Source organism: Hirundo rustica, chromosome 9 (genome assembly GCF_015227805.2).
Source record: "Hirundo rustica isolate bHirRus1 chromosome 9, bHirRus1.pri.v3, whole genome shotgun sequence".
Taxonomy (NCBI): domain Eukaryota; kingdom Metazoa; phylum Chordata; class Aves; order Passeriformes; family Hirundinidae; genus Hirundo; species Hirundo rustica.
In genome coordinates, this window is record NC_053458.1 from 7,512,995 (window position 1) to 7,537,818 (window position 24,824).

Here is a 24,824-nt window from a genome sequence, read left to right on the forward strand (position 1 = left end):
CTACAACATGTTCTGTTTTATGGTGATATGCCAGCGTGCATCTGATCTCATCAAATTCTGTTTGTGATGGGGAAATTTCCTCATGAAAATAGTATTACTTAATCTTGGTTTTTAATTTCTGTATGCTTGGAGAGGAAGAAAATCCTGTGTGGTGTTTCATCTTGTCAGTGCTAATCTTTCTCCTCAGTGCTGTATCTCCAAATAGCAGATGTGTGCTTTATTGCAGGGCTGGTCCTCCGTAGCACAGCAGAATGTTTTGGCAGGAGCAAACAATTTATTGTGTTAGAGTCAAACACAATCAAATGTTCCCTTTCCTATGAAGCATGGTCAGATATTGATATTGCATTAGCTAACATTTTAACATAGCAGAGGCTTAATAAGATACATTATTACTCTCTCTAGGCTGTTTAATTAAACTAAACAGTCGCTGTGTATTATACATTGGTTTTCTGCCAGGGGAAAGTAAATCTGTATTATATTATTTTCACATACCAAATGATGTTCTCCCCCCATCAGAAGGGCTGACACTGCTGTGACATGAACTGCACAATCCAGCCTGCCTTCCTGTTACACTGAGAACACAGCTCAGTGTTCCCCAGCAGCCAGAGCAAGCTTTGTGTGCAGCAGAGACTTGTGGCTGCAGAGCTTCCTGCTGTATTTCAGTATGAGGATAAGCATCATCAGCATCGTGCTGCCAACAGAGCTCTTCTCCATCCCTCTGTCGAGGCAGGGACATCTGAGCTCTGGGCACCAGGACAGCTCCAATAGCCCCATGCTGGCCAGGTGACAGGGATGGGCTTGTCACGGCATTTGTTCAGGCCCAGAAGCTGTAAGAGTTTGGGGAACCTGGGTAATTCAGCGGCATCTGCTCTGGTATCACTCTTTAGTGCTGGACAGTGCCGTGACTGCTGCTGATGGCGCTGTGTGCAGTGATCCAGGTGAATGTTCCCTCTTTCCCACTCATGCCATGGGAAGGGTGTGGGGAGAGCAGGCACTTCTGTGCTAGAGGGTCTTTTGAAGTAAGAGTTGGTGCGGAATCCTGTAGGGAGCTGCAAGCAGAGAGGCATTCCAGGCACTTGCTTTGGAGAACTATTCTGTTGAGTTACTGCTAGAAAGCAGAGGAAGACAAAACATTTGCAGTATTTCTCCTTATAGACAGAAATAAACTGCACAGGAACTGCTGCAGGTTTTTTTACACATTTTTGAGCCTGTTTCACCTGGCAGAAGGGAATATCTGCATAACTCAATGCAGAACTGTGCAGAGATGGCAAAGCTATGCCCAAATAATTGCGCTCTAGAACTGGAGGGTGCATATTTTTATCACTGGCAGTAAGCCTTGCATCACAATGAAGGATGTTTTAGCTCTATTTTGTACAGTGTCCTGTGCAAATTGTTCCAATATTCTCAAAAATAGGTAAACAAATGTCTGTCATGGTCCTCTGTTGTATTTCACATGTCCTCATGGAGAGGCAGGAATGGTTGGATGCCTCACAGTGAAATCTTTAGCGTGGCTCCCTGATGCTGGCACCATGGATGGGTTCAAGAATGGCAGGACTGGATTTATGGGAGGCTTCACCTGCATAACTCAGTTATGATTTATGTCGTGATGAATGTTTTGTTGTTGTCGTTGTTTTCCCTCAACAGAAGATTAACCTGGAGTTCTATATCGACATCCATGCCCACTCCACCATGATGAATGGCTTCATGTATGGGAACATCTTTGAAGATGAGGAAAGATTTCAGCGACAGGCTGTTTTTCCCAAGCTACTCTGTCAGAATGCTGAAGACTTCTCGTATGTAAGTCATGCTTTTCTTAATTATTTTTCCTAGTTTTTTTTTTATTTTTCACCTTTATTATAAATCTCTGGCTTTATTTGATTGAGTGACCTTTATTTCAGTATGAATAAAAGGCTACTTAAAAATTTTATGATTAGCTACCATCTTCCCTCTCCCTTATACAGCAGTGGTAAGTTGTGGTCTTATATACGTCATCGGACACGTGAACAAAAGCAGGTTTTTCATCCTCTGTTTAATAACCTTTGGTTGTGAATTACTGGCACATCCTGTTTCTCTCAGATCTTTTGTGTTTTGATCAACGGAATCAACTTTATTGTTCCATTGTTTATATTAATTTGTCAAAGATTTTATTTGTACACTCTAAATAATAATATGCAAATAACAAATAGAAATGAAATTAATCAGCTTGAAGGAAAAGGTTAGATAACATCTGTTGAAAGTTGTGGCAATGTAAGCTTTTGAAAATCTTTGATGTTACTGTAGAAAACCATTCTGCAAGAGGATTTACAATTGCCCAGTACTTACAATGTGGAGAGTGGGAAAGGGTAAGTTGGGTTCAAGGAACAGCTTGTTCTTACCCAAAGAGACCTCAGTGATTGAGTTTCTGGCGTGCATCTGGTTGTTTCAAAAACACATTACGGGTAAGGGGCATTCACAGATCATAGCAATGAGAACCTGCAATTGATGGGAGTTGAGAGGTTCTGTGCTCAAGTGTGGGATTTCTCTCCGCTACTGTGCGAGTTTAAGTGTTCCTCTTAGCACAAGCCTTGGTTGACAACGGAAAAATCTTTGAGAAGATGATGCAGAAAATGGAAGCCAATAGCTAAATAAACAGCACAGTCTCTCCCTTTGGACTCCCGGAGTTCCACCTAGGTGCTACTGGCACTGGGCTCATCCAGCTTCCCCCTGACATCCTAATGGTCTCTTGAGATGGAAGCTTTTCCCCTGCAGTCCATCCAGGCCATTCTTCCCAGGGCAGCTGAGCAGATAAAAGTGTTGGGAAAAGGGACAGCCACAAAGTGTCTGACAGGTTTGAAGTGAGGATGTGTCCCCAGGTAGGAAGGTTTGATTTCTTGTTTCCAGTTCCAGCCGTGTGGGTTATGTGACTCATTGGAAATATCAGGTAAAGAGAGGAAAGGAATCCAAAATGGGGGGAGAAAAAAAATCTGCTGAAGACTTAAAATAGTGTATGTAAATACGCCCTACTGCCTGCTCAAAGGGTAGGGGGGAAGTGCATCGTTAACATTACCAGGCTGGTGTTTGAAAGTGTGGGAATGGACCACTGTTGTTACTAATGAATTTTCCAAAGCTTCAGGAGGTCTCATTTACATTGTATGCTGCTGCAGCCATTTGTTGGGATTATAATACTTCAACAGCAGCACTTCAAGTGAAAACTGGCGGCTGCATGAAGTGTTGTCCATAATTGACTAGCTCCATGTCTTCACACAGCACAGAGACAATGTTCCATTATGTTATCCATTGACAGTATCATTGAAAAGATTACTCTCCTTAAAGCATCTGTCAACCTTGATTGATTTACAAGGGACAAAGCACTGAAAAGGTTTGAAGTGCGGGTACAATTTTTGCCACCGTTTAGCATACATAATGGTTCTCCTTTGATGTCAAAAGCTCATCTTCTATTAATAATGCAGAGGGCTTTTGAATGCAGGCTACTTGTATGGAGTTCCACACTAATAACCTACTCGCTGTGAAATGGGATTCACTTTGGAGAAGCAGTCATTTGGGTTTTACATGTTCGGAATGAATCCCAACTCAAAGGGATTTCTTTCAGTGCTCTGCATGATTGCAGCTGAGCCCTGCACGGGTTAGGGAAGGCAGGCAAATCTCCTAGTCTGCTGCTCCAGCCAAGAATCTGGCAGGAATCACGCAGCCAGATGCAAAGGAGCATGAACAACAAGCCTAGGATGATGCGATCAAATGCCTTGTGCCGTTTTGTCTGGCAACCTTCTATTAATATACTTTAGAGTGCATTTCATGCCTGGGCTGCTTTCTTCACCTGTCATTTCCAATAGGCCTTTTTATTTAAATGACAGTATCCAAGGGAGATTGGTGATTAGAGTAGGGGATGGATAGGGGATTTGTACCCACACGCTGGTTATGGGACCAAAGGAGAGTCACCCGGTATCTCTGTGCCCTGTCTGCTGGGCGAAACACGTGACCCCAGAGCTCTCTGGAAGGCTGAGTGTGGTTCACAGGAATAAGTTGTGAAAGGGGCCAGAAATTCCTCATTTGTACATTACTTCAGAAAACAGAGGCCTGCCTTTGGTTTAGCTGTCAGTGTGTGAAAAGGAAAGTGAAAGAAGGGCCAGGATGTTTTGAGAAGGGCCAGGATGTTTTGAGAAGGGCCAGGATGTTTTGCTCCCATATAAATACATGAGACATTCTTGGGCAGCTCTCTAGGCAAAAGGGACAAAATCTGTAAGGAAAACATTTTATATTTTCAATGTTTAAGAAGGATATTTTTAAACACTGGGAAGTAAATGTAATCCACATGAAAGCTCTAACAGTGAAAGCTGGCATGCTCCTTTGAAAGGCTGACTCATTGCGTTTTAGGAGCAGCTGTTGACACCATGTCTGAGTGCACCACACATCAGCTATGGCTTGGAGTAGTTGCAGTTTTTGTAGGGATGTTCTTCATTTGACCTTTCTTGTTTGGGAGAGTGGATTAGTCATAAGGACCAGACACAAGCATTCAAGCATTTCAAGAACCTGCTAGTCTTAGGGGTGGCTAATTTTGACCTTTGTGACAGTATGAGAGGAGACCATCTGTTCTCTCTAGTTCATTTGAAAGAAACAACTTCAGCCATTCTTGGGATTGCTTTTCTTTTCAGTTAAAGAAAAAGACCAACCAGAGGTACTTGGTCTGATCTGATCAGTTTGTTGTTTTTTTTCCCTTTGGACTCTGAACTGGTGGCACTGGGGATGCATTTGAGTTCTCATTTCATTTTCTCGTATTCAACTTCCCAGAAAAGGACTTTCCTTAGAAACACTGTGTGTTCTACCTTTGTGTGCCAGGGTTATCCAAAGACCTGGATAAAAACTTGGGGTCCCATTATGCTGGGTAACTGCTGAGGAAGTCCACAACCCTAAAAGCTTCCAGTCATGCTGAGAAAGAGATAGAAAGTGGGTAAGAGATTATTTGCTTGAAGAAGTTGGAGAATAAAACTCAGACGTCCCAAGTGCCATTCTTGTTTCTTTGTCAGCAGTTCCCTGTTTTATATCATGCTCAAGAGTGAAGTCTCTAGACAGCAACCTGCCCAGTTTCCTTTAGGGAAGCATGTTGTTAACTCCAGTGCCATAACACTGTGACCTAAACACACGTTCTAGAGACTATCATTGTCTCAGCAATATGAGGAGATGCAGATATGGAATGATTTGCACCTAGTACTTTTTGTGGTGGTTTGTTTGGTTGCTTGTTTTTAGTTTGGATATCAAACACAGAGCAATGAAGAAAAACATTTTAATCTCTTTACATCTCTTGCTGCCTTTCTTTGATCCACAAACTCCAGGTCTGCTGTCCTCATTTTCATTGCGTTACCCCCATCCAAGCTTTATTAGGGAAGATGTGTTTGTTCCAGCAAACCTCCTTCCTTCTATCTGTGGCAGCCTCTCTGGGCTGTTATGATTTACCCTGCTGGATTCCTCCCTCTGAAGGCAGTAGTGGTGCAAGTGCCTGAGGCAGTAATACGAACATTGAATGATCAAATCCCAATAATCTCTTCTGAAATAACAAAAAAACCCCAGCTTATGTTGCATATGGCTGGACAAGGAAGGGGAAGTAGAAGTAGAAATGTTGTCTGGAATTTATCCTGAAGTAAAATCCATACTTACATCACCACTTCCTAAGTGCCTCTCTGCTCTTTTGGGGTAAAAACAACAACAACAACAACAACACCACCACCACAACAACAAAAAACCCTACAAAACTCTGGTCCCCAAAAGGCAAAAGCTGGCTGCGTTCAGGTGTTTTGGTTTTTTTTTTAACATCATGCAAGCTTAACAGATCTACTCAAAAATCTCTTAAAACCTGAGCACAACAAATGATCCTGCCTCCTTTTTTTTTGTAGTCTTGTACCAAGGCATATCCAGGAAGACAAATACAGCTATTATATACTTTAGCACCCCTCTGGGATGCATTTCTGCTTGCTGCTTCTTGGATGTGTTGCTCCATAAATTTATTTATTTAATTTTATTTATTTGTTGTTTGTTTGTTTGTTTGTTTGTTTGTTTGTTCTGGAGGCTGGGTGAGCCAAGGCGGGAAAGGTGTTTTTGGTGGCACAGGGAACAGACTGTAGAGTCTGTCCTTCTCACTGTTACAGGCTTTGGTCTCACAAGGACTCTGCCTTTTGGAGAGTCTCAGTGAAATGAAATTGTTCCATTGTGCTGTGCTGCACCAGTTCACCCCTCTTTGTATACGGAGGATTGAATTTGTATTGAAAAGAAAAGGAGGGGGAGGAAGAGTTGGAACAAATGGATTTTCTTTCAGTACCTTCTTGCTTTGTTGTTCGTGTATATAGGAGTCGACAGCCCCTTCTCTGTCCCCACGCAGGTAGAAATTTAGAATGTACACAGAAGAAACAAGTTTTCATAGCAATTTTATGGTGTATTTTCAAAGACCATCATTACTCTTGCCTAATGTCAGCTCGCTGGGAGCGGGTGACAGCCTCCCAGGGCAGCAGCAATGAAAGGAGCTCCTGTAGATTCTCCTGCAAGCTGCCTCTCCTGCAGAGCACCACAAATTCCCTCAGATGGGACAAAGTGTGCTGTGAAGGAAGGACAGGAGGGTAGTTAAGAACTGGACACCAGCCCCCCTGGCAGGATATCTTTCTGGGTATCACCTTTTTAACGTGATATTTTAACGTATGCATAACACAACTCTGGCTCAGAGAACTGTCCTGGAGCAGGGAGAGAGCCAAGAAGTGTGAGCAATGGGCTGCCCTGGGTTGCTCTGGAAGCATCATCCTGTCCCACCTTAGGAAGGTTGTGATCCCCTGATTTAGGCCTGCAAGAGAGGAGAACTTCTCTTTGCCACGGAGCAAACCCCTTTTTCTGCAGACTATTCAAAGCATCTGGGTGCATGTTGGCTGTATTTCCCTTTTTGCTCCTCATTGTCGTAGTTTTCTGTCATTTGTATAAATGATTATGAAAACACTCCCAGGAGGCTATGCTCACGCTCATAAAAGTATTGTAAAAAGAAGCATTGCAGGCTATTGCTAGAGGCTATTTTATTGTATATTTTGAGGAAATGTCTCGTTTTCTACTGACAAATGGAGAAAGTGAGAGCTCCAGAGACTTGAGTTACTTTCTAAACAGTGTGATTATTCTGTAGAGCTTAGACTAGGAAATGCCACCATTGGCATCTTTGGGGGGGATGTGCTCTGAGGAGCAGAGTCAGCTTTAGTATAAAAACCAGGGGGGCAAAGCAGACCCTTCCTTCATTATTAACCTGCAGCATTTTCAGACCCCCTATTTGTGTATATCACTGGTCACAGCTTGGGCTGGCTCTCAAAAGGGAGGTAAGTTCTAGAGTAGCTCTGGTTCATGGGTGACAGGATAATGTCTGAGTAGCTGACATCGTCACTTGTGGCTAAGTAAACTTCTGACCATGGGGAGCTGCAGACTCACTGAAGGAGGAGCTGATAGGACCTGAGGAAGGATCTTTTCGGATACAAAAACATGAGTGTGTGTGTGTTCAGGATGGCAGATCCAGTAGCAAGGAACTCTGAGGTTTGCTTTCAGGATGGGGTGGAATCTGCCTCCTCCCCTTGTTTTTTCCAAGTAGGCTGTGATGGGCTGCCCAGCTCCATAGGGAAACCCTGGTCTGGCTCTGTGAAGGTCTCAGGCCATTGCCACAGTGCTTTGTTTGGCTGCAGATGTTGTTTAAGGAGCTCTCTCTCAGAAGAGCTGCTGGTTTGATTTGGATTCCAGTCGTGTTAGCTGCTGTGCTAAAGCCAGCAAACTCAATAAACAACTCCAGAGCTATAGCACCGGGGGAGGTGGGAGCTGCAATCAGCTCAGGTGCATGTGGGGAAGGATTCCGGGGGATGTGAAATGCAGGCCAAATCCCTGCACTGGTGCTGCCAGGGTGGCTGGTTCAAGGTGCAGAGACCTCCATCAGTCCTGGAGCGGTACAGCAGAGCACAGATATTAATGAGCAGTAAAAAGTGCAGCTATTGTACTTCTCACATTTGAACAGCTGAAACCCTGAAGCATGAAAGCCAGTTACTTCTCTAGCTGCAGAATTTCTTAAAAAAGAAAAAGGAACTAATTTGGTACTTTTGGTCTTGAGGCATAAACTGAGAGCTCATAAAGCTCCCTCCTTCCAACCTCTCTACTAATGACCATGCAAATATGTGTTTTTATCAGGAAACTTAAGCAGGCATGACTGAAAGACACTTGGGAGGGGAAAGGATCTGGTATTCCTTCACTGCACATTAGAGGGATAATGAAGCCCCTCAGGGAGCAGGTGTGTGTGTGGTGGCAATGTACCTTTAAACTGTTATTTCTCTGAGGAGACTTGCACTTTAAAGCCTGAGAATGTGGTGCTAGGCAGGTTCTGCTCATGGTACTCCTACAGCAGTGATGCTACCTCTAAGAGAGGTTGACTGCTCTCTGCTTTCCACTGAGCAGGGGGAAGAAGGCAAGAAGAAACAGGGAGGAGAATGATTAAAAATCTCTTAGGACTCGAGGCTATTTGGTCTTCAAGTTTCAGGTATTCTCACATTCTTGGTGCAAGTCCAATTGTTCCAGGTCTCTTCTGCATGCCTTTCCTCAGATTTCTGCAAATCAAACTCTAGACCAGAGAATATTGCCCAGCTAAGCCCAAACTTTGCTGCCCACCTCAGTGTTTCCTACCAGGCACAGAAGTTACAAAGCAAAATGCTGTCAACTGCAGAGCCTTCTGCGAGAGTGAGTGAGCCCTGTTCACAGGAATATCAGTCTAATCTGCCTGTCCATAAGGGATCTGGAAAAGCTTCAAACAATGGAATTCTTCTTTGGAATTATCCTGAACTTTTCTAAACCTCCTCTTCCCAGATTTCAGCAGTCACAATTGATTTTGAGATTAAATACATTTTCTTCCTGTGCATCAGAAACACGGCTAAGCTGCAAGGTGAGATGAATCGTGGAGTAATTTTGAGCTCTGTTCCCATTTCATCACACCTCTGCTCCCAGAATCTTTCCTCTTTGCCTGCTCCCTCCTTCAGATCAGCTGTCTGCTTTGGGGATTGATGCTGACTGGAGCTTGTCAAATAAATTGGAAGAAACATGCCTGGTAGCAGCCTCCCAAATGCCGGGATGTTCAAGTCTCCAGACCCAGCTGGCATGGAGCTGATGATAGTCTATCACAAAAAAAACCAAAACCAAAAACCAAAAAACCCCAAACAACACCGACACATTTACGTTACAGTCTATTGATAGAGTTAATGGAGCTGGTGAGAGGTAGGTGTGATGAGAGAGTCAAGTTGGCTTTTGAAGGGACAAGTTTGCTCAGTGTTTTCAGAGAAGTAAGGAGGTTAAGTTTTGCTTGTGAGACAGTTTGGCAGGGTCAAGGAAGTGACAGCTGGACACATCATGGCAGGAATCAGCTGTGTCCACACAAGAAAGCAAAATGCCAGTTGCACCCTTGTAAATCTCCCTGTGCAGGGGCAAACAGGGGAGCCACAGTTTGTAATACTGCTATTTGCTACCTTCTGTGTTAGAGATTCCAAAGCCAGTGCATTTCTGTGCCCTTTCTCAAACTTTTGCAGACTTCAATAAAGCCTTCTAGAAAATGAGAGTGAGCGAGTTATGGCTGATACTGTAAAACTGCTCTCTGAGATGGATTTGACACTGTCTGGGCTCCAGTCCATTTCCCAATGGCACGGCTATTCTTCCTTGATGACAAGTGTGCCATTCCTCTTTTCTAGAGCACTAACTTTTTTATTAACACTTTCTTTTTAACACTGAGTTCGGGGCTCATAGAGGTCAGACCTGCTTTGGAAAAAAAACCCCCTTTCTCTTCATCTATAAGAGTGGCATCAGCAGACAGCTCTGGTGATGTTGTAAATGAGTCTTGATTACACTTGGCCATTGCTGGTGTTGATCGCTGAAGAACATGAAACAACTTGTATGCATAATCCCTGTTTACCCCAGCAGGTAAAGTGTTTATTCCTTAACTATAGAATGAGCAAAGTGTAGGCAGTTTTACGTGGTTTGGAATGGGATTTTTTAGGAGTAGTTAGGCTCAGCTGTGAAACACAGTTATGGAACTGGCATAGGCTTACCCAGCATTTTTTTAACTATATATTGCAATATGAAACCATTCTCTAGTCATGAATCCTCTTAGTGTTTTTGTCTCTGCTTTTCTCCAGGAAAGATTTCCAACATAGTTTTCTGATTTTTGCGCATGAAGTTGTACATGCTACATCCTTTTGTAGAATGCTTCTTGGACCTATATCATCTATAAATATCAGCAACTTTAGGGAAGACCTCTTTATTCTGAGTTTCATGCAGATACTTCGTTTGTGAGGAGAAGGGATCATCTGGGAATCATTCATGTGCTCACTAGAGCTCAGATTTTTGAAGATATGTGCAATTTGCTGTTTCCTTCCACAGGCACATCCATAATCAGTTGTGTTGCAGGAGATGTGAACAGCTGGTAAAATCTCTCTCTTGGATTTCAGGAACCTCCCTGGACCTTGCTATGCCAGAAATTCATCTTCTGCATTCTGTCAAAGTCTGTGACCAGATTTCTGCCTGGTTGGCATTTTTCTGAATGTTTTGTACTTTTTATTTTCTTTTCTTGCTGGATTGTGGAAACACCTTAGGATTGGTCAGAAATGATGTGCAGTCCATATCCTGGATCCCATGTTAGGAGCCTGGCAAGGTCTGACTTGTACTGTCATACCTTGCTCCTTTTTTCTTAACATGTTGAGCAATTCCAGAAGATGACAAAGATTAATTTCCCAAAGAGTCCTGGATTAGAAGGTCCCTTTGTCCTGCCATCCTTGAAAGGTACAATGAAGCTCCCATCCATCACTGCCTGGGCACAGCCTGCTTGACATTTCCTCCCTTTTTGTTATACCTTCTGCCACTCGAAAGTGGATCCAGTTTTACTGATATTTGCCTTCAATTCCTCTTTTTGTGTAGCCTGAGGTTTTCTGATGCTGAAGCAAGACAAGTTCCCTCTGAGGTCACACAAACACTGAGGAGAGGTCCCACCAGCTGAAGCTCCCACCATGCAAGGCCACTCATATTCCAAGCCCATCAGAGCTACAAAGGGTGGCCTGGGGCAAATTCTGTCCCAGATGTATGAGAAATCTCCTTCTTTGCCTTTTGGAGCCACTCTTGTGACTGACAGAGGCATGCAGAGGTAATCAGCACCCTGCCTAATTTGTGAGCGTGGACTGCCCAGGGCATTCATTCCAGTGGTTGTTAGCGGGAAGATGGAACAGTGCTGAGCAGCCAAGAGTATCCCTCAGCCCTGTGGGAGCTGCCCAATCTGCTGAGCTCACAAACTGGCTACCAGGGGGCTGAATTCATTGAGGAGACACACTGTGGGGCAGAGTGTCCTTACCAGCCAAGAGACAGGGATTCTGGCACTTCGACGGGTCTGACCAAGGGATAAGGTATTTTTCTGCTTTGAAATCACTCCAGATTTTTTTTTTTTTTTTTCTTTCTTTCTCATTTCCTTCCATGCATCTTTATCTGCTGCAACATTTGAATAAGGACCAGTTGGGTCACAAATGTCTCTGTGCTGCTTGGCTGTTCACTGCCATTCCCAGTGGGGAATCTGGCCACATAGTTTCACACTCAGCATAGCTTGGGGAGGAGGAATGAAGTCTGCTAGGGAGGCCTGGGAAAGCTGCCCACTAATGCCTGATGTGTAGAGAGAGGGTCAGCACACCTTGAGGGTCCCAAATGTGTTAGAAATCTGCTTTTCTGGTGAGTTTCTTCCCACCAGAAAGAAAGGGAATCCTTCGCTCTTCCTTCTATGCTCTTTTAACACCGGATTTCTTGGCAGCTTCTAATTCTGTGGATAGCTATTTGTTCACTGAATTTTCCCACACCAGCTGGGAAGCAAAGTCCTTCCGCGAGCTTTAATGTATCTGTGTGTTTTAATAATGCATTACTGTTGATTTTATACAAATATCACTATTTAAGAACTTCAAAGTCTTTGGTGTTCCCCCCACCCACCAGACTGTACTTCTTCTCTCTGCTGCTGTTGTTAACACTCCTATGCGTTTCAGCCTTGGAGAAATAAATATTTGTTTAGCTGTTCTCCTGCTGTGCCTGCTCAGTGCCTTTGTTTAATGATGACTTCAGTTTAGCTTTGCAAAGGGGTTTAGGGAAATAGATTCTCCCAGAAAAGCAAGAGACTCATTTGCAGACAACTTTCCCTGTGTTCGCGACCTCCTCTTGCCATCCCCACAAGTTTTTTCCCTGGATTAGGGTTTGATTAAATAAATGTGCATGGGCAAAACTTCAAGATCAGCTGTGGTGAGGAGTCAAAGTTTTGCCTGGTGTGGGGTTTCTTTTGTTTGTTTGTTTTTGGTTTTGATTTTTTTGTTGTTGTGGGTTTTTTTTCCCCCCCCTACTCCATTTATCTTGACCTAAAACAGTGAATAGAAGGTTAGACTCAACAAGTACCTGCTGCTCTTTCTCGTCATTACCTAAGTTTTCTTTAATCTGTAATTTTCTTTTTCTCTTATAAAATATGAAATATATATTGGCTTATAACAATTGCTCTAGAGCCAGGCCCAAGCTGCTGTTCCAAAACTTGTATTTGACATGTTCTACCCCAACCTTCTTGAGTCAAATGAGAGATTTTACCTTTTACTCAACACACCAAGTTGGTCTATGCCATTAGATATTTTTTCAAAATGAGGACAATGATAACGTTTAAAATCTACATTTGTGCACCTAAATGAAGGGTCAGCTTTTTATTCCTGAAAATTCAGTACCACTTGGCAAAGAAATTAACAGAGGATTTTATTAATGCCTTTGCACTTTCAAGTAATTTTGTACAGCTGAAACTGAAACTCTTCTATTAAACAAACACCCAAAAATACATACACAAAAAAAGGAACACAACCCTATGCTCCCCCAAAGCAAAACCCAAAGCCCCAAGCCCCATGAAACAGCATTATAAAAATGCAATATCTAAAAAGTTCTAAATTTTGGCAGGGGTTTTTTGTTTGGTTGGGGTTTTTTTTTGCCATTTATGTTACTCTCTTGATAATATTTAAACTACTTTTGCTTCACTTTTGAAAAGCAACAAATATAATTTTGCCAATAACTAGATTCAACTTCTGCTAGAAAGCAAAAATCACTTCAGTGAAGTAATGCATCAGATTCTCTCTTCATGTATTCCAGCTGACAAGGCTTTAGCCTGATGCAGATTTTTTTTAATGATGTTTTAGTGCATGACCTAGCACTTGTGTGGCTGAGTTTCATCTGACTACAATCACTCTGGCCCTCAAAGTCATCCCACTACTTTTTCTATTTGTATGATATTCAGAACCTCCTCCATAATGATGATTCATTCCACAGTGTGTCATCAGCAAATTTTGTTGGCATGGTTCTCCTTTACCGTGCCAAAAACTGTGATGAAAATATTATGTAAGATTTATCTCAAGAATCATCTATTAGGAATTCTACTCATAACTTTCTTTTAGCCTGATTAAGATAATGGGAAATAGGGAGAGGATTTCACGTGCAAACTGTATCCCAAAAACACGAACTGTACTCAGCAGATAGTTGTACAATTTGTTTTTAAACATAGTTGATGAGATTCCATAACTCACAAATGTTCCATATCAGTAACTGAGTCTCCTACTCACTGAAGTACTTCCATCCCTAATGTCTTGCCTGAGTCACCTCCTCCCACATTTTTCTTGTTTTTCCTTGTTTGCCAAATACAGCCTCAGAATTAGCTTAGTCCCTTTATGAGTGATGCCTCTGCACACAAAGCCCAATATCCTGTCCTGACACATTTGCTGTCCTGTTCCTTTGCGGTGTTTCCATCAGCTGTTGATGCTCTCATGCATTAAAAGTTCCACTGCAGGCATTTGTTTGAGCACGAAGCAACATCCGCTAAAGTTGAATTTCACTTGGCTCAGGAAGCAATCCCCAGAGCATGATCGTCTTCCTCTGTTTCTGAAATTTAACTGAGGACAAATCTTTCCCCAGTTTCAGGATCTCAGTAGTCTTTTGAAGGTTTCTTTTGCAGGAAGCCAGAGATAATTTCCTCTCATTGACCTCTTTAAGTGTTTCATCTCATATATCAAATTAACAGTTAATTTTCCCAACATTCCTTATGAGTGTTTTACTCCCTCTCCCATAAATATTCAGAATATCCGGCAGGCTTCTGCCATGTAATTTGGCAGAAATTATATGTTATCTAATAGGAGAATGCATTCTGTGTACAAATTGCCATAAAGTTAAATATTATGTTACCAAAAAGACAAGAAGTTGCATTTGGAAACACCTATATATAATGCTAATAAGAAATGCAATTCCATTTTATTCTAATTGAGGTGGAAAACCTTCCTTTTTACAACATGAGAGAGATTTCAAGACATTCAGAATGTTAATAAACCCACGGGTATTTCTACTTTTTATATCTCCTGGCATACAGTATTTATCAAGAATCGTTGCTCATTTCAGTATTAGCCTCATTTTCTCAGTCTAGAGAAGTGCAACATTTTGAACCATTGCATCTCATTTCTTAAACACAAAGGAAATTTAATTTTTCCCAGTTTTGGTAAGAGATGGATTTCATAAATATTCACCTTGAGTTAGCTAGAAAAGGCAGCAGCCCTAAGGCTCCATAGGAGGATGCTGGACAGCTCAAAGAATCCACCACGAGCATAACGAGTGAATAATGAGCTGTGTTTAGGGTCCTTTGTGTTTCACTGGCAACATAAAACTCTTACAGCAGGAGATACTACGACGTTTTATACAACAGATCCAAGTTGGATCATTTTCTTGGGGTTGTCACTACCTCGTGCTGAGCCCAGATTGGCTCAGTCTAATGGTTATGAGATTTCTAAATAGAGTCTGAAAATCAAAATGAAATCAGAATCCATTTTTCTGTCTAGTTGGTAGGAACAAGCTCTGAGACTTCAATCAACCTGAGGATGAGCTGCCCTTTAGTCTCCAGATGTCATGCCTTCAAAGGAGAGCTAAAACTCATTTATGGAAATACTTGGAGTCCTCCCCTCCACCCCTCAAATGAATAGTCATAAAGCTGTAAGGTTCTTAAAGCCAGATCTTCAGTAATAGCACAAAATACTGCCTTTTATACTGTGCTGCTAGTGCTGTAGAATAGTGAGGTAGATTTTTCTACCCACAGAGCAGCACCCCGTTAACATTTAAGTTAGTGAAGTGGAAATTTCTGTGACCTAATTTAAGAACCAGTCAAATGTCTTAGGTGAGAAAGTTTCACCAAAATGTAAATACCGCTGTATTTCTGCTTTGATTAAGAGTCCAGGTGAAGGGGTGGAGGGAATGGTTATGATACAGGGGAACGCAGTGGAGACAAAGGAATCCAGTATCCAGGCAATGGTATAGCTTAACTCCTGAGCATGGGGGATCTGGAAGGCTCACTTCCAACTCATGCACGTGACAGCCTTGCTTTGTGTTATCCGAGAGGGAAGAGGAAAAGCTGATATTAATGGTGAACCCAGATGAATTCTGTGATAGTCTGCGATGCATCATTTATAGCCTGTGTGCCAGAACTGTGCTTCCCCCCATGATCAAAAAACAGAGCAGTGTGAATGAGATTTGGCAAAGTGAGCGAAGCTGCTCTCTCTTTGAAGAGACTTCTTCCCTTGCTCTGATGCCTTGAGAAGTCTGACCTAGATCAGAGATTGGACAGAGCTAGAGAATAAAGTAGGTATTGATTGAAAGGCCTTTAGGATATACCTTGGGCAGGACAGAGGAGCCTGACCAGGGCTACACCCAAGGTAGATTTAAAATGGTCACAAAATGGCTGACCGGTCACAAGGTCTCACATTTTTATAAGTTTTGGTCCATTTGCATCTTGGGGCCCAATTGTCCAACCACAGCTTCAGGTTGTGAGGTCCCATCCTTCTTGTTTCTCTCTTCAGTCCACTGTTGTTTGTGCTTTTGGGCCTGAAAGTTGTACTTGTTCTCCTTGTTCTTCAGCAGGAAAAGGTTTTGTTAACTACTCTGTGAAGAGAGCTGACTAACACTTAATATGAGACTCAGAACTACACCCCTAGGCAGCACAGAATCTGAAAAACATGACAGCTAAAACTTAAGGCACCAGCTGCACTCCTGAACTCTCCTCTTGTCCTGTGTTCTTGCTCCTGCAGTCCAGTACGTCATTCAACAGGGATGCTGTGAAAGCTGGGACAGGCCGGCGCTTCCTTGGCGGGCTCTTAAATGACACATCCTACTGCTACACTCTGGAGGTCTCGTTCTACAGCTACATTTTGGGTGGAACTGCTTCTGCCGTGCCCTACACCGAGGAAGCCTGTATCCTTTTGAAATCCATCCTCTTGCACCACACGTGAACCAGGCACTTAAGGTAAATACTTCTGTCTCCATAAGAGTTTGCTGAGATAGAAACACACACAAGTGGAAATGTGAGTCTGCTCCTGATGCTTTAATTTCCCTCATATTGATTCTCCATACCGTGGAAATTCAAGAAGAAAAAGACATTAGATCAAATAAGCCATTTCCCTCTTGTAGGAGATTGTCTCACACACTTGTTATAGAAGCTAGTTCTGGAGGGTCTGTGATCCATTCCCTTCCACAGTTTTCTATTTCTTTCTTCATTTCTCTCCTTATTCCCTCATTAGCCCTGTGTTTGTGTTATTGTTTTAATAGCAAGTGGAGAGTGCATCTTTGGTACTGAGTGAAATATCTCCTCTGCCTTTGAACTGCAGCCAAGGGGATCCATTAGGTTCTGCAGCTGCCTCGAGGACAAATCTTCAGTGCCAGTTGACAAAGAAATGGAAGTCAAATTGTGAAAACAAAACCATCAAAGTTGTTGGCATTTCTGAGTGCTCAGATAGAAGCGGTGTCTCATTCCTCAAAAAACACATATCCATCTGGCTATCTCAATGTATCACCAATTTGTAGAATTGTTCTGACTGGTCTTATGATCTGCTTTTATGTTTTTCTTTTCCTTTTTGTCACCATGCTCAATCAAACACCCAGTGCCCATACTTCAATGCTGGGTGTTATTTCATTTTGTCATTCTATCTTGGCAGCTTTAGAAATTTCCACAGGCTTAGAAACACTGCAGAGGGAGAGAGATTAGCTGTGACTGCCTATTTACCTCTCTGCTGCATTTTGGAAGTTGGGAGTAGCAAGGGAGAAATTTTAATATGAGACATAATTCTTCACCATCCATGTATATGGGCTCTCAGTGTGGGAATAAGAGCAAGAAACAGAGAGCAGGGAAAGGAGCTGTTTGTCATTTGGGCTTTTCTAGTTTGACTTCTCCACTGAAAGTGAGATCTGGGGGAAGGAGGGAGATGAATGTATTAAAGTCACTTGCCAGGCTTGAGCATTTGGAATAGAAGCTCTTTTTTTTGCCCAGTAAAGTCAACTGAAGGAAAAGCTCCTTGCAACATTCACAAATGCAGTATATCTTGCCGCTGTGGGGGGAAAAAAAAAAAAAAAAAAAAAAAAAAAAAAGACAAACAAACAAAGCCAAAACCACCCCCCACTTGTTACTGTTAGGTTTAGGTATTTATTTTCTTAAGTTGGTTTTTTGGTGTTTCAAGAACCTGTGCCTTAGTTTTACATTTAATTTTCTTTCTCACTTTGTGCTCATTGTGCTGAAAATTCTCTTCCTTGTTTATCAAGAACAGTTTTTACAGTGAGGAGTGGAAAGAGCCCCTATACACATGATGCAGTGGCTCTCTCTCCCAGAACACCGAGTCCATTTTTGCCTCGGCTAGCTTGAGAGAGAAAGCACACCAGAAGGAATTTTCCTTTCAGGGCCTTAAAGATCCCAGGGAGGCTGCAAACGTTTTTTTTTTAGATAGAGCAGGCATCAATCCATGGCAAAAGGGAAGAGTCTGCCCTCGGTCCGGGGGGGATCATGGCTTTATTCTGGGGTCCTGCCCCCGCAGAGTCCGGAGCTCAGTCCGGTCGCCGCCCCTGTCCTGGTCCCAAGGGCAAGAGAGAGCCCCATGTTGTCCCAGGGCTTTTACCCAGGGCGGGAAGGGGCTAGAGGCAGGGACAAGCCGCTCCCCAATCAGGGATAAGGTGGGAGTGGAACAGAGTTGGATTACATTCCAGTGTGGGAGGATGGGTGGAGAGAGGGAGCAGGGACAAACCTCATGATACACGGTGGTGCAGAAGAAACCATTACAAAACCCAATATAAAAATGAAATACAATATAAGCCCAAATAATGCACTAAAACAACATGAGATCATGATTCCCTTGGATATGTGTTCCTTCATGACTGGTAGGTCAGACTGCCTTGGTTTTCTTTACTGTACAGATTTCTGGTTCATGCTTCACATAGCAGAGGTGTCGCCTGTGGGGTCCAACATCTCCATTTGCTTGGCTTGCCTTGCCTGCTGCAGGCAGAGATGCTCCATCCCCTGTTCATTCCACCAGCAGCTGGGGTACAGAAAAGAGGCTCCAGATCAGAGAATCTTCTTGGAGCTGGCATGGGGAAAGCTTAGGCAGCAGCTTGGTTCCTGCAGTTAGGGTTTCACCCAGCTGAGTGGAAAAGGAGGGGAAACGGGTTTTGGTTGGCCTGCCAGACAGCAAGCAGGGGAGGCTCTTTGCCCGTGGAGTATGCTCCACTGGCATTTTGCCCTGGAAGGTTTATTATTTCCCTTCCAATGTAGGAATTCCATCCTACAGAGTACTGTCTATGAGATCTTTTCCTCATGTGTGCAGTTCTCTAGTTAGTGAAAGAAACGGAGCTGTTTGAAATCGTCTCTAGACTGGTCTGATCCAGCACAGGAGTAGCCTCTGGATTTATGCACATCCTGTGCTGGCAGGGGAGGAAGTTTCACATCACCGAAGTGCCTATGACCGAAAGTAAAACAATCACAGAACATTCACATTTAGCCTGAACAGCCCTTCCAAGCTATTTGCAAGTCAGTGATTAATTAATGCTCGGGTTTTTTAATGGACCTGAACCAAAGACACAGGCAGTCAGTTCACATTGGCCTCCAAGGACAGGGCTGTTTCTATTAACTATCTACATACATGCAGGCAGCAACTCAAGCAAATAAATGAAGAAAATACAGCGAGCCCAAGAACTGTGAATTGATAGTGCAAGTATTCTGGAGATCTGCCTTTAGAGATGTATTTCTCAAAACTCCCTTCATCCCACTGTGATGTTATTTGGTTGTGTGAGCCTTTTTTCCTTTCTTTTTCTTTCCCTTTCCTTTTCTTCTTTCAGTTTTGTCCTTTTTCCCTTTCCCTTTCCTTTCAATGGAAACAGGATCAGAGAGGCTAGGATTGGTCAAATTGTTGGCTTAAGTGCAGACTGCGATTCAGACTCAAATTCAGGTCACCCATGACCATGAAAAGAGACTACAAAGTGGATCACTGTTGAGGTTCAAAACCAAGACAATCACACATCCAGAACCAGCCATACTGGCTCCTTTTAGGGAACAAAACCAATTAGGATCTCCAGATTCTGCAAAATATTAATTTAGCCTAGTGTTGTTCCTGCTGACAGGTAAGAAAACCGAACAAACTATGAATTGACTTTGTGGTAAATAATAATACCTGTCAGCTTCTTTTCTTCACAGCATTTGTGGCAAATAAGATCACAGTACTACTTCCTTTCATGCCATTATATAAGTGGATTAGGTTTGTTGGTGGGTTTTTTATCTCTTCATGTTCTACAGGCTTTACATGCTAACTCTGATCCATACAAACCTCTGCGTGACAGTAACAGGTATATTTTTACATTGGGTGAGATGATCCATTTTTTTTTCAGATTTGTGTGCTGACTGAAACATACTTTGTAATTTTTGAGATAAGTGGATACTTTACATGCATGAAAATGGAAGACAGACCTTCAGTCTAAGTGTTTGAATTCTTACCATTAGTGTGAACAGTAACTTTTTTCAGCAAGGAAAGAAAGAAAGAAAGAAAGAAAGAAAGAAAGAAAGAAAGAAAGAAAGAAAGAAAGAAAGAAAGAAAGAAAGAAAGAAAGAAAGAAAGAAAGAAAGAAAGAAAGAAAGAAAGAAAGAAAGAAAGAAAGAAAGAAAGAATGAAAGAAAGAAAAAGAAAGAAAATATGAGAAGGTATCATAGAGGTGGAAATCTGTTTCAAATTACTCCAGTTAGCATGATAGAATGTTCTAAATGAATTGGTTCAGGATTTAGAGGATGACACCTGGAATGTTCTAAAAACAATCTGGCTACTGAGGCTGCACTATTGAAATGAAATCCTGGAGGGAAGGCTCTTCCTTCAGCCCGTGCTAGGTGTGTATGTTTGGGGCATATATGGTGGGATAACATAATGAAGAGTGTTGAGTTTCTGGCCTTTTCTAACACAGAGAATTAACATGATTTGCATCAACGTCTCAGGCCTAGATTGGCATGACATCACTAATGGCTACTGCTGGAGTTCCTCTTGTATTTTCATCCAGCAAACAAAGCACTTAGACATTCCTGCAGAGCTGTGTGTGTGCCTGCTAGGTGTGTGTCTAACAGACACACACCTGGAGTGTGAGAAACGTCAGGGATGTGTTCTCCAGGCTCTGCAGAAAACCCCACGATAACACATGCTGCAGATAACAGTGAATGGACTCTGTTTCAAAGGCATAATAAGAGGATTGTAGGCTTGTCTGTTACTTGCCTGGAAGTGGACAGAGAAATGTTTAAAACCCTTCTAGCACATGCACACATTTGGTGGTAACTGATTAAAAAAGGCAGCACAACAACAGTTAGCTCAGCAGCAGGTGAAGGAGCTTTAAAATGAGCTGATATGCTTCCATTAAATTCCATGTTTTACTCGGCATTTAAAGGGCTTATGACACGAGGCTTGTAAACTGCTCTGTAACACTCCCAGCTCAGCTGCTGAGCTGTCTCGATTCACTCCAGCCTTGGAGCTGGGCAGGGAACAAGGGCTAAAAGAGGGGGAGGCAGGATGAATCCCCAGCTGCAGGGCTGAGCCCTGCTCTGACAGAACACCCAGAATTGGTGTTTTCCAGTCTCCCACTACAGCTGTGAACAGCAGCCATCACAGCCTGACCTGAGAGCAGCCAGCAAAGGAGTCTCACATCAACAGCTTTAAAATCTATTTGGTTCATTTTTTAGAGTGTTTGAGCTGGATTCTCGCTGCAAAGGAAGCAGCCCATAACAGAGAAATAAAAGGTTTTACTCTTCCACATGAGCCCTGAGGCAGGAAGGCAGAGATGATGGAGACCTGGCAGGAACTGGTACAACTGTAGCTGTAGGGGAGAATAATCATCGAGATGGGTGGGCATCACAAATGTCAGTATGTCCATGGCTTTTTTGGTGTATTTTTATCTTAATTGCAAGCTTCCTCCAAGTGGAGAAGGACCCCATCCAAAGGTGCACTGCTGAACTCTCTCTTGTTTGTGGGCATAGAGGTGTATTTATGTGGTTACAGCCACAGAATGAAGGCTTGGATTGATTAGAACCTCTTCAGATACCTAACGGGAGCTCACATCCTGGACTCTCGACTCAGAGGCCACTGGGTTCATCCTTATTCTTAACTTCAAGCAAAGTATTTGCCTGCTGCTTGACTGGGGACTTGAGAAGTTAAATCCCCGAAGGAAACAGTAATTTGTTACATCCAGATTCCTTTTAAGGAGTACTTGGATCTCAGTAAATGCCTGTCCTGGGGAAAAGGAATCTGTATGCAAACTACAATTCCAGTAAAAGCATCTATAACTTTTAGAGCTTCATGTACCTGCCAGTCCCCTAGGGCAAGTGTACGTGGTTATTTTGGGCTTTTTTACATTTATTTTTTTGGCAACTGCCTGTCCTGATCCTCCTGTCTCTGTTAGTGATATCCTTAAGAAAAGATCCTCATGAGACAGATCATGGCCCTTGAAGGTTCATTCCCAGCCAGTAAAGGCAACATTACTAGCAAAAGCCAATGAGGTATGAAAAGCTGTGCTGATAAAGCTGAGGGAGCTCTGGAGAGGTTATACAGTGTGGCTTAGGCTTGAACTTCACTTAGAGGTTCTTGCCAAGATGATTTCAAAGTAAATCAGGGAAAGGCATCCAAAGGTCTTCTGCTAAGCCCATAGAAACAGGCTCCTTTCTGTGTGTTGCAAAAGGTGGCATTAATCCTAACCCTGCAGATTTTTCTAAGAGTGACCTCCTTGCACATCTTCTCTCCAGTGCTTGGTTGTTTCCTAGTACCACATTTAGGGCTGATTTGGAGGAGAAGAAACAAAATCCTCTTTTCAGCTCCCCAGTCCGTGTGAACATGTCAAGGTTTACAGCCACAATTTCAAATGCTCTTAATATTACTGGAAGCATAGAGTTAAATTATAGAGTTGTAAAGTTACTTTATAGTGATAATGCTGTCAAGCATCAATATCTCTGCCCCAGGGCACCATGGAAACTCAGTTAATGATATAAGAAGCTGATATTTTTCAGGGTTGCAGCTGTTGGCTCATACCCAGAAGGAATCTGTGTGTTTGTTCATATCGGGTATATACAGTGGGACCTGCTCAAGGAAAATTAAGAAACAGTGAAAGTCTGTTTAATGAAGTGCAGTGGAATGAAAGTACAAAGCAGTACATGGTGTTGCAGTATGCACACCTCACTCTCTCAGAGGGCTCAATGCAGTGGACAATGCTGCACAAAAATACTTCTCTTCTGTAAGAGAGGTTGTTTTGTGGGGGGGAGAGTTTATATTTGGGTGTAGAATTGTTTATCTAGTTGCCTGTAGCAGTGGCTGCATCAATCTATGCAAATGCTGTCTGGGAATAAGTATCAGTAGAGAAATGGAAATTTAGGGAAGTGACTACAGTCAACTTTGGAATATGCATAATTTTTCTAATGTGTTCCTTAGGATCTGTATATCAAAGTGCTTTGATAGCCTCAGATGAAAGTTGTTATAAAAGTGGAAAGTGTATTAGAAAGGTGCTTTTTTTATTTTAAAGATTTTTTTTTTTTCTTTAATGTAGAATATCAGTCTTGGAACACATCTTCAAAATGATTCCATTTAACCATATGATTCCAGTTACCTTTTCCTTCCTCTTGTGTATGCATATTTCTTTCCCAGGGATACCGAAGTACAGGCGAGAGAACAGACAGTGGTTGTGGGATGAAAATGTAAGCAGGATGCATATTCAGACTTACAGAAATGCCCTCAAGTCAGTTTCAGACATGAATACAGGAGTTTGCCTTCTTTGAAGCGAAGGAAGCCTTGAGTAGCTGTGAGCCTGAATTTGGACAGGTTGACTTGAGAACCGTCAATATTTACAACTGTATTCAGCCACTGAGAGCTTGTGGACAGCTGGAGCATGAGCGTCTTAGAGAGACATGTGCAAATACCATCCCTGCACCCCAGCAGCTGTCCTCAACTCAGCAGGTGCTCCTCAGCCTAGGCAGGGCTGTGTCCAGTGGCATGGGAAGGCTGATCCTTATAAGCCCAGCTCTAAAAATGGTCTTATCCAATGCAGCCTTTGGGGTTTCTGTTGAGACACTGAATGCTACTGGTGCCAAACTGTCATTGAGGTTTTGCTCACTGAAAGCCTCATTGGTGCCTTCTGCTCAAGCTCTCAATGATTCTTAGTCTGCGAGCACAAAACTCTCTAATTCAAAAAGGTTTTGATGGTAGTATATTTAAAAAAAACCCCAAACATAAAATTTCCCAGCTAATAATAAGCATCTTAATAATATAATAATCATCATAATAATAAGCATAACATTTTTCTATTAGTATTTCTTTTGTACACAGGAAAAAATAGCTCAGACCAAGCACAAGTTAAGCTTTTGCTTAAAGGCTGGAAGGTGAAGTAGATCACATGAGTGATTGTGGATAATATAAAGAGAGGAAAGCTCTCTCCAGCCGCTGCTGCTATCCTTCTTGGAACTGGCTTTCCTGGATTTGAATGCCTCTGTTACGAACTTTCTTTTCCTTAAACTTGTATTTTTCCTTTTTCTTAGAAGCAACTTGGACAAAACTAAGCATATAGAACTGATATGAGGCTCTTGGGTGCTCAGAACACCATACAAATGCTATTAGATCCGTAGTTAAAATAATTCTTTGGTAAATGTTAAATTCCTATTAGTAACACTTGCTAAACTTAAGTGCAAAGGAAAGGGCAAGGCTAATCTGAAAGGCAATGGAGAGCAGGGCTTAAAAGATATTAACAATTTGTTGGAAATGTCTGAGGGGAGTGGTTATTATAACCAAACAGTAATGTCTGTGAGTTGGAGACTTAGGTTAGGAAAGGGCTTTAGACAGTGCTGTGCTTTGAAGCTTTCCCAAATGTCATTGGGATTGAAGAGGAAAAAAAGCCATTGAGAATGAGGTGTTTTTTAAAAAAGCAAATAAACAGCCAAATTGCAGTGTCACTGGGAGACGACTCTCCTTTTCCTGCCAGCCTGTGGTGGTGTTTGTGTGTCTCCATGTTTGTCTTCTTTTTCCTCTTCTCTATGTCTCTTCAAATCTGGCTGAGCCTTCTCCCCTGTGTGTGTCTGGTCTGTGTTCTCACCATCTCATTGGCATTTAGGTCATTACCCCTATCCCAGGCCTTTCTGTCACCTCATGGGGCTTTTTTTCAGGAGGTGTTTCACTACTCAAACCCACCCAGTTTCGTGGTTTTGTTCACTTTTCACTGTCTTTCACCCAAACTACTCCTCCTTTCTTTCATATTTTGCTACTGTCAGCTTGATTACTGTTAATTAAAGGGAATTCTAGGGTGGGAGCAGAAGCTCTTTTTCAACTACTGCTTCTTTAGTCTCAAATACCAATGCTCTGAGAGGAGATCAGAGATGACTTTTAGGAAACTGCAAAAAACAAGTGTCTTTCTGTCAGTGTGTCTTTCTCAGATGCTTGACCAATTGCAACTGC

The 24,824-nt window shown here is 42.5% G+C and overlaps 1 protein-coding gene across 3 annotated transcripts in view; it reads left to right on the forward strand.

Annotated features, from left to right (window-relative positions):
- LOC120756363 (BEN domain-containing protein 5-like) overlaps nucleotides 1-24,824 on the forward strand; it is an 887,649-nt gene that overhangs the window by 791,012 nt on the left and 71,813 nt on the right. For all 3 annotated transcript variants that reach the window (XM_040072626.2, XM_040072624.2, XM_040072625.2), the window contains exons 10-11: nucleotides 1,645-1,797; nucleotides 16,140-16,302. In XM_040072626.2, coding sequence (XP_039928560.1) covers nucleotides 1,645-1,797; nucleotides 16,140-16,302 — 316 coding nt within the window. The remainder of the gene's footprint in view (nucleotides 1-1,644; nucleotides 1,798-16,139; nucleotides 16,303-24,824) is intronic.